The 10,758-nt window shown below is 40.9% G+C and overlaps 1 protein-coding gene across 1 annotated transcript in view; it reads left to right on the top strand.

The window, feature by feature from the left end:
- The first annotated feature begins 444 nt into the window (after positions 1–444).
- Positions 445–10,758, top strand: part of TMEM131 (transmembrane protein 131) — a 120,280-nt gene continuing 109,966 nt past the window's right edge. The window contains exons 1-2 of the mRNA XM_010829857.1: positions 445–645; positions 2,148–2,188. Of these exons, the coding sequence (XP_010828159.1) occupies positions 583–645; positions 2,148–2,188 (104 nt within the window). The 5' untranslated portion in view covers positions 445–582. The remainder of the gene's footprint in view (positions 646–2,147; positions 2,189–10,758) is intronic.

Raw genomic sequence — 10,758 nt, 5'->3', positions numbered from 1 at the left:
TTTGCCATATGTTCAGGATACAAGTCCTTCATCAAATAGGTGGTTTGCAAATATTTTCTCTTCAGTATGTGGATTGCCTTTTCATTTTTGTAACAATGTCTTTTAGTGAGCATATTTTCAAAAATTCACTGAAGTCAATGTGTATTTTTTTTTTCTTCGATGACTAGTGTTGTTTTTTTTGTACTGTTCGGAAAATCTTTGTCTATTAGAATGTGGCAAAGATAATCTCCTGTGTTTTTCTGTTGAAGCTTTATAATTTTATGCTTAGAACTGTGATTTATCTAAAATTAATCTGATTGCATGGTCTGATACAAGGATAGTGAAAAGTGAAAGTCATGTCCAACTCTTTGTGACCCCATGGATTGTAATATTAACAGGCTCCTCTGTCCAGGGAATTGTCCAGGCAAGAAGACTGGATTGGGTTGCCATTTCCTTCTCTAGGGGATCTTCCCAACCCAGGGATCAAACCCAGGTCTCCTTCAGTTGCAGGCAAATTCTTTACCATCTGAGCCAAAAAGGCTAAAAAGCTCATTTTCTTCCACACGGCTTTGTCCAGTTGTTCCAGCACCATTTGTTGAAAAGATGTATGTTTCTCTGTTGAATTACCTTGATGCCTTTGTTGAAAATCAAGTTGACCATAAATGTGTGAGTTCACTTTTGACCCTTCTCCAGTTCCATTTATCTGTTTGTCTTCCTGCCATTGCCACACTGGTTTGATTACTGTAGCTTTTTTTATTTTGGTAGTAAAATATACATAACATAAAATTACAGTTTTAACCATATTTAGATGTGTATTTCAGTGTTGTTAAGTACGTATATGTTTGTTTCTGCATCACCACCATCTAGCTCCAGAACTTTCTTATTCATTCTACACTGAAACTGTGCCCATTAAATGATTCCCCCTTCCCTTTACTGCAGCCCCTGGCAACCAACATTCCACTGTCTGTCTCTGACTTTGATTGCTCTGAGGATCTCATGTAAATGGAATCATGTAGTTTTTGTCCTGGCTTATTTCATGTAGCCTAAGTGTCAACTTAGTCTTCAGGGCTCATACAGGTAGTAGTGTGTATCAGAATTTCCTTCCTTTTCAAGGCTGAACAGTATTCTTTTGTATGTGTAAGCCACATTTTTTTTTTTTTCATTTATCCGTCAATAGACACATGAGTTGCTTCCATGCGTTGCAGTTGTGAATAATGCTGCTGACCATGGGTGTCTAAACACCTGCTCAGTCCCTGCTCTGTGTTTTTCAGTTCTTTTGGGTATACACCTAGAATTGTGATTGCTGGCTCTTCTAATCCATTTCCGACACTATAGCCAGAGTAATGTCTTTAGCACTCAGGTCTTCTGGACCATGTCTGTAACTGTCTCCTACAGCTTCAGACCCCTTGTACTGCATTTAGAGAACAGCACAACCAGACTTCTTAGCAGGGCACAACGTAACAGGGTGCTGCCTTGCCTGCAGCCTCATTGCTGCTGCTCTCCCTCCTCTCTCTAGGCTCCAGCCAGATGAATCTGCCATCTTTCTTGAGCACCCATGCTCTTCCCTGTACCAGGACCCTTGCAGGAGCTGTTTTCTCCACTGCCACACACTGCCACTGCTCTTCAGTATAAATGTTATCTCTTCAGACAGGGCTTCCCTTGTGACATATTTAAGCATGTTACCTATTATTTTCGTTCATAGTGTCTTTCCAATTTCATAGCAACTTTCTGAAGTCCTTGATTCAGTGTACAAATATGTATTTGTTTAGTTTTAAAATGACTGACTCCCCCATACCTCAAGCTCCATGGTGGCAGGAACCATACTACACCAGTCCCTAAACACAACCGGGAAGAAGTGAACAATGAGAGACACACGCAGCCTCACAGGGGACTCTTCTCATAGGACGCACTGGTTTGGCAAACTTCTAAAAATTAAATACCGGTACTTTGTATTATTTCCATGTCTGTTTAAAATTTAATCCAAATTGTTCTCTCATTTGAATAATAATGGTGTGACAGTTCATTTCACATGATTTAGGGATCAGATGTAACCTGAAAGTGAGTATAAAATCAAAGTTGAAGCTGTAATAAAATATGTGGATATTCTGTGTGTCTATAGTATAAACATTTGGTTTCTGTGTTTTCACCATCATTTTCTTCCTTCACAGACTGAGACAACACTTGGACTCAGTTCATACCAACAGAAAAGGTAAGGAAGTAATATACATGTATTTCTTTTCCTCTTTTTTAAGATTTATTTTTAATTGGATGATAACTGCTTTTTAAAAATATAAAGTTTCATATATTCACTAAGATACTGACATACTTTTAGTTCTTTCTGGGAGGATTCCTGCTGTCCTTTTCTCTCATACTTGTTTGGTGAAGAGGGAAAAGCAGATTATAAATCACATCATATCATGTATTTCAAGTATTGCATATGTAAAACCAGGTTTAAATCTGAGCTTGCATGTCATCACATGCAGAGTGGTTTACTTGTAGCTGAAACACCCCTCGTTTGGAAGAGGCTCAGCTTTACAGCTCCCTAATGACGTCTCCTGTGGTCCAGCCACTTTTTATGGTCTTCGCTTCTGTCTTCAGTTATCATCAAGGGTCTGCCTGCAGGCGCCTAGAGGAGGAGGTTATCCTGTAGTGAGAGAGAGTTCTCATCTCAGGAGACCCTAACTGGTTGTCTTGTTGAGCCCCCTTGTTTGATACATGAGGACTCTTAAGAGTCTTAGAACCAAGAGATGTGCTAACAAGGTTAGACTGGCAGAGTTTCAGATAGAATTCCTTATCTTCTGATTACTAGCCCTGTATTGCATTCTCTTTGATGTTCTTAAAACGGAATCCTTCAGCATTCACTATTTTCTCTTTTAGCTGGAAGAGAAATATAGTGTTAGTTAAGAATTAGAGGAGGAAGTGCTTTGAAAGAGGAGCAGAGGAGCCAGGGAAGGCAAGTTGTCACAAGGGAGTTTATACTGTAGGGAAGTGGGGTGAGCATCTACACAGTCGGCTTTTAGTCTGCTCTGTGCTGGGGCTGATACACTCCCTTCCTCGACACATCTTGAAGGACAGTGGAGACACCACTTCTGATGAGCTTATGAAGCACAGGTATGGATGAAATGACAAAATGCATACACTTTGTGAAAGAAGGCAGCTTACTTGAAGAGTATATTATAATCAGATGATAGAAGCCTAAGACACATTTGTGTGCCTCACGTGGCATCTTACTCTCATCATCAAATCAGTCCACAAGGCCCAGGTCACAGCTGAGGTGAAGTTAGCTTAAGACTGCAGCTTCTGGTCGCCACTCCTGGGGTGCTGCCTCCCCCAGGTTCTCCTTGGGGGAACCCCCCAGTTTCCACTTGGCAGAGAGATTGCTGAGATGAACACTGTGTCTTTTGACCTCCTGTAGTCATTTCTGTGGCTTTCCTGATGGTTCAGTAGTAAAGAATCCACCTGCCAATGCAAGAGACGTGGGTTTGATCCCTGGGCAATAAGATACCTGGGTGGTAAGATCCCCTGGAGGAGGATCCCACCCCATTATTCTTGTCTGGAAAGTCGCATGGACAGAGGAGCCTGGGATCACAAAGAGTCGGACACGATTTAGCGATTACATAGCAGCAGTCGTTTCTGCGCTGATCTCTCTCTTTTTGTGTCCCAGCTGTATAGCCCATGTGCTGCTTGGTGACTTTCTAGTAAGCCGAGAGCTTCAGCCCCATCCTTCCTTGTATCACCTCTGCGTGATGTCCTGAGTGAAAACCCTCAGTGTGGAAGTGAAACGGAACCCCTGCTCCAGGGAAATTTATCACATGAAAAGCTTAGTCCCCTTTCCCGCTTTCATCTGCTTCATCCCCAAGGACTTGCAGGATCTTCTGCAAAGACATGAGCTCTGCTTGCTTGATCTCAGGATCATGGGAAGTAGAATTATGAAAGACAGAATTTTCCAACATACTTTTATTTATATTTTTCTCCTTCCTGACTCACCCTTTTGTTTTAATACAGTCATCAATTACTTGATAATGTTTTGTTTAAAGACATGCTGACTGCATCATATAATGGCGGATAATGTGCCTGCAGTGTTCTGTCAGTGTTTGTTTCCGCCGAACACCAGAATGTTGTGATGAGTATCAGTAATGGTTTAATATTATTGACACGAGGCCACCTTTTATAATGCCTTCTCCTAGGGTTGTGGAGCCATGTGTTGGGAGATTAGAAATCAAGATCCTTGAGTTCTGTGTTCACCAGCTGTGTAGCCTTGAGAGAAGCTACTAAAGTTCTGAGCACAACTTTCATTTCCAAATTGGGGAAGATCACTTCTTGGCCTGATATGTCTTATATGTGATGTAAGGTTATGCTTTATATAAGGTTGCTGTAAGGATCAAATGAGAAGACTTATTCGGCATCAGCAGTTGCAAACATGAAAACATTATATGAATGTAGGTTGTGGGTATTTGCTAACGTATTTGTACAGTCATTCAGCAAATATTTACTGGGATCTTTACATACACCAGGCATTATAGTAAGAATTGATATGGGTGAATTTAACTCAGATGACCATTATATCTACTACTGTGGGCAAGAATCCCTTAGAAGAAATGGAGTAGTCAACAAATAGTCAACAAGAGAGTCTGAAATGCAGTCCTTGAATGCAGTCTCAAAAATGACAAAATGATCTCCGTTCGTTTCCAAGGCAAACCATTTAATATCACAGTAATCCAAGTCTGTGCCCCGACCAGTAATGCTGAAGAAGCTGAACGGTTCTATGAAGACCTACAAGACCTTATAGAACTAACACCCAAAAAAGATGTCCTTTTCATTAGAGGGGACTGGAATGCAAAAGGTATACCTGTGGCGGATTCATTTCAATATTTGGCAAAACTAATACAATATTGTAAAGTTTAAAAAAAAAAAAAACCTGGGGTAACAGGCAAGTTTGGCCTTGGAGTACAGAATGAAGCGGGGCAAAGGCTAATAGAGTTTTGCTGAGAGAACGCACTGGTCATAGCAAACACCCTGTTCCAACAACACAAGAGAAGACTGTACACATGGACATCACCAGATGGTCAACATGAAAATCAGATTGATTGTATTCTTTGCAGCCAAAGATAGAGACGCTCTATTCAGTCAGCAAAAACAAGACCGGGAGCTGACTGTGGCTCAGATCATGAACTCCTTACTGCCAAATTCAGAATTAAATAGAAGAAACTGGGGGAAACCACTAGACCATTCAGGTATGACTTACATCAAATCCCTTACGATTATACAGCAGTAGTGATTCAAGGGATTAGATCTGATAGAGTGCCTGAAGAACTATGGACGGAGGTTTGTAACACTGTACAGGAGGCAGTGATCAAGATCGTCCCCAAGAAAAAGAAATGCAAAAAGTCAAATTGGTTGTCTGAGGAGGCTTTACAAATAGCTGAGAAAAGAAGAGAAGTGAAAAGGAAAGATATAAGCATCTGAATGCAGAGTTCCAAAGAATAGTAAGGAGAGATAAGAAAGCCTTCCTCACTGATCAATGCAAAGAGATAGAGGAAAACAATAGAATGGGAAAGACTAGAGATCGCTTCAAGAAAATTAGAGATACCAAGAGAACATTTCATGCAAAGACGGGGTCAGTAAAGGACAGAAATGGTATGGACCTAACAGAGCAGAAGATATCAAGAAGAGGTAGTGAGAATACACAGAACTATACAAAAAAAGATCTTCATGACCCAGATAATCACGATGGTGTGATCACTCACCTAGAGCCAGACATCCTGGAATGCAAAGTAAAGTGGGCCTTAGGAAACATCACTATGAACAAAGCTAGTGGAGGTGATGGAATTCCAGTTCAGCTATTTCAAATCGTAAAAGATGATGCTGTGAAAGTGTTGCACTCAATATGCCAGCAAATTTGGAAAACTCAGCAGTGGCCACAGGTCTGGAAAAGGGTCAGTTTTCATCCCAATCCCAAAGAAAGGCAATGCCAAAGAATGCTCAAACTACTGCATAATTGCACTCATCTCACACGCTGGTAAAGTAATGCTCAAAATTCTCTAAGCCAGGCTTCAGCAATACGTGAACTGTGAACTTCCAGATGTTCAAGCTGGTTTTAGAAAAGGCAGAGGAACCAGAAATCATATTGCCAACATCCGTTGGATCATCGAAAAAGCAAGAGAGTTTCAGAAAAACATCTATGTGGATCACAACAAACTGTGGAAAGTTCTTAAAGACGTGAGAATACCAGACCACCTGACCTGCCTCCTGAGAAATCTATATGCAGGTCAAGAAGCAACAGTTAGAACTGGACATGCAGCAACAGACTGGTTCCAAATCAAGAAAGGAGTACGTTAAGGCTGTATATTGTCACCCTGCTTATTTAACTTATTTGTGAGTACATCATGAGAAACGCTGGGCTGGATGAAGCATAAGCTGAAATCAAGATTGCCAGGAGAAATGTCAGTAACCTCAGATATGCAGATGATGCCACACTTATGGCAGAAAGCAAAGAAGAACTAAAGAGCCTCTTGAAAGCGAAAGAGGAGAGTGAAAAAGGTGGCTTACAGCTCAGCATTCAGAAAAGGAAGATCATGGCATCTGGTCCCATCACTTCATGGCAAACAGGTGGTGAATCAATGGAAACAGTGACAGACTTTATGTTTTTGGGCTCCAGAATCACTGCAGATGGTGATTGAAGCCATGAAATTAAAAGATGCTTGCTCCTTAGAAGAAAAGTTATGACCAACTTAGCATATTAAAAAGCAGAGACATTACTTTGCCACCAAAGGTCCATCTAGTCAAAGCTATGATTTTTCCAGTAGTCATGTATGGATTTGAGAGTTGGACCATAAAGAAAGCTGAGTACAGAAGAATTGATGCTTTTGAACTGTGGTGTTGGAGAAGACTCCTGAGAGTCCCTTGGACTGCAAGGAGATCCAACCAGTCCATCCTAAAGGAAATCAGTCCTGAATATGCACTGGAAGGACTGATGTGAAAGCTAAAACTCCAATACTTTGGCCACCTGATGTGAAGAACTGACTCATTTGAAAAGACCCTGATGCTGGAAAAGATTGAAGGCAGGAGCAGAAGGAGATGACAAAGGATGAGATGGTTGGATGGTATCACCAACTGAATGGACATGAGTTTGGGTAAACTCCGGGAGTTGGTGATGGACAGAGAGGCCTGGCGTGCTGCAGTCCATGGGGTCGCAAAGAGTCAGACATGACTGAGCGACTGAACTGAATTGTGCGTGTTTGCTAACACCCACAATTTTGTTGGTCATTCAGCAAATTTGTTCAGTCATTCAGCAAACATTTATTGGGATCTTTACATACACCAGGCTTTATAGTAAGAATTGGTGATTCAGTCATTGTGTTTGTTGTCTGTTGCTTTGTAATAAATTACCTCCAAACCTAGAAGCTTAAAGCGGCAGTTATCTTTCTGTTTCTGAGTAAGAAACTTGAGAACAATTCTAGCTGAGTAGTTGGGGCTCTCACGAGGTCTCTCATGTGATTCCAGCCAAGACATGATTTGGAGTTGCAGGCATCTGAAGATGTAGGCCCAGTGGGTCCTCTCCAAGATGGCTCACTCACAAAACATTAGCAAAAGGCCCCAGTTCCTTGCTGGCTGTTGGCAAGAGACCTTCATTCTTTACCACGGGGACCTCTGGGCCATGTGTCACAGCAGCTGATGACGCTAGAGCAGGAGATCGAATAGAGAGCACAAGGAGAAAGCCATGGTGTCTTTTCTAATTGAGTCCTGGAAATCACACACAGCCACGTCCACCATGTTTTATTCATGGGAAGTTACCCCCAAGGAAAGTAGAATTAAGCCCCCACTACTTGAAGAGAGGCCTATCAGAGAATCTGTGATCATATTTTAAAACTAGCACAGAGCTAAATAACCAGATAGTCAAGACTCCTGCCCTGGTAAAACCTGTCTGCTAATGGGGAAAACTGCAGGCCACCAAGTAAATGAACAAAATGTCAGCTCAAGAGAAGTCTGGGATAGACAAGACTCTATTACTTCTTCAGATTTGACCATAAGAAGGTCTCTCTGAAGTGGTAGTTCAGCTTACCTGGTGAAGTCTTAGGGCAGAGCGTTTCAGCAGGTGAACAGCTAGTGCAGGTGTCTGATGTTGGGCGCAGTGCTGATGTTATTATATTGTGTTGTTGTAACAGCTGGAATTGTTATTGTGTGCAGTTAGGTAGGAAGAGATACATGTGTATATCTGTGTGTGTATGTATATATGCAGTGTCCACAAGAAGAACCAGAGTCTTCTGATCTTTTAAGTTTCCTGGTACCTGTAGGATAAAAGCCAAAAACACTGGACTAGGGAGTACTTTTCAAGTTTAGGATGGTTGGGGTTCTTTAATTGTATAGTTTGCTTTTCACTAATACTGAGTACAGCCATTTTGGTTGCCTGTGGTTAACCATCAGCATCTAGAAGGTTGTAGTCAGATCCAGAACTTGCTAATATCTGTTTTAAATTCTGTGAAAAAATTAATGTTCTCAAATTGTTTCTTAAGATTTCATTTGGGTATGTACTTAACATTTATTTTATAGCTCTGGAGCTTTTAGCTGTACATGAACTGACATATATGCAAAAAATAGTACTACTTTGCATACATCTTGAAGACTGTAGTAATTTGATGGTAGACTTAATCCCAACCATATCAAATATTACAGTAACTCTGAGAGGTTTCAACACTAATTGTCAGACTATATTAAGGAAAGATCTAAGCATATATTGTCTACAAGAAATGTACTGTAGTTTTCAGTTTATATTTAATTTTTTAACCATTTGTTTTGAAATAACTAGAAAATAAATGCAAAAATAGTACAAAGAATTGTGCTACTGACCTAGATTGATTCCCCTAGTAACATTTTACCACATTTGCTTGATCATCATCTCCCTCTCCACCACTTCTTTCCTTCTCTCTCTTTCCCTATCTCTATATATGTATATGTGTAATTATTTTTCTGAATTTTTTCAGACTCAGTTGTAGACATGATACTCTTTTACCCCTAAACACTTCAATGTATATTTCTTATAAATATGTACATTATGTTATAAATCACAGTAAAATCAGGAAATTAGCATTTACATATAGTAGTATTTAATCTACAGACCTTATTTTAATTTTTTCAGTTGGTCTGCTAATGACTTTTATTTTAAAAAGTAAAGAAATATTTATTAGAAGGGGCTAGAGTGAACTACCCTCCCCCCAAAATTTTGTTTGTTCAGTGAAGTCTCTCCTTCATTTCTGATTGATGGCTTTGCTGGGTATTGTATTGTTGTTTGATAGTTATTTTCTTTCAATATTTTAAATATGTCATTCCACTGTCTCTCTGCCTACAAAATTTCTGTTGAGAAATCCACTTGTACAGTAGCTCCTCCTTACCTGTGGGACATACATTTCAGACACTGCTCTGTTACTGCAGGTGGTACCGAACACTGAATATACTCCACTTCTTCCTATACTGACACTAGGTCACACATACAGAAGGGTACAGGGACAAAGGGGAGTCATGTCTCAGGGCAGAGCCAGACACACGAAGTTGCCCCGTGTTCCTCAGAGAGGTGTGCAGTTTAAAACGTAAGTGTTCTTTGTTTCTGGAATTTTTCATTTAGTGTTTTCAGACCACGGTTGAACGCATGTAACTGAAACTGCAGAAAATGAAACCACAGATGGGGGTGCCTACTATAGTCTATGTGGTGGGGTGTGCTCCTTGTGTATGATGTGTCACTTCTGCTGCTTTAAAGATTCTCTCTTTGACTTCTGACAATTTAATCATAATGTGCCTTTTAAGTTCAACCTATGTGGGGTTCTTTGGGCCTCAGAACCCTGGATGTCCTTTGATCTCCCCACAGCACTAGGGGAGCTCAATGTCTCCCTTGGGCTGACTCCGCCCCTAGAGAAACTGCGGTACAGGGGCCCTCTCAGTGCCGCGCTGCCGCAGCCTGGCGCTAACGAAGCGATATGAGCAGACTACGCCTTTTCTCTTACCGTTCTAATACACTGGGGGCTTTGTTTGCTTTTGAGTTTTTCTTTCTTTTCTCCTCTGTGGTCCAGGGATGTTCTCTGGGCTCCATACTAGAAGTAAGCAATCAGACTCCAGAGGTGCAGAGCCCTGGAATCTGCATTTCTACAAGCATCCTAGATGATTAAGATGTAGGTAGACCACAAATCATTCGTTAAGAAATACTGGGCCAAAGAGTACCTTTGGTTTAGGTAGTAATTACCCCTAGGAAAACATTTTAAATTTCATAGTTCATGCACATTCCCAAAGCTCTCAGAAGGTACTGTATGCTTTATTTGGGAAGGTCTTGTATGCTAATAATCATTGATGGTGTGAGCACTCACCTAGAGCCAGACATCCTGGAATGTGAAGTCAAGTGGGCCTTAGAAAGCATCACTATGAACAAAGCTAGTGGAGGTGATGGAATTCCAGTTGAACTATTTCAAATCCTGGAAGATGATACTGTGAAAGTACTGCACTCAATATGCCAGCAAATTTGGAAGACTCAGCAGTGGCCACAGGACTAGAAAAGGTCAGTTTTCATTCCAGTCCCAAAGAAAGGCAATGCCAAAGAATGCTCAAACTACTACACAATTACACTCATCTCACATGCTGGCAAAGTAATCCTCAAAATTCTCTAAGCCAGGCTTCAACAATACGTGAACCATGAACTTCCAGATGTTCAAGCTGGATTTAGAAAAGGCAGAGGAACCAGAGATCAAATTGCCAACATCCGCTGGATCATGGAAAAAGCAAGAGAGTTCCAGAAAA

Source organism: Bison bison, unplaced genomic scaffold, assembly GCF_000754665.1.
Source record: "Bison bison bison isolate TAMUID 2011002044 unplaced genomic scaffold, Bison_UMD1.0 scf7180017864508, whole genome shotgun sequence".
NCBI lineage: Eukaryota > Metazoa > Chordata > Mammalia > Artiodactyla > Bovidae > Bison > Bison bison.
The sequence above is the reverse complement of the archived record's forward strand: the minus strand, read 5'-3'. Positions and strand labels throughout refer to the sequence as shown.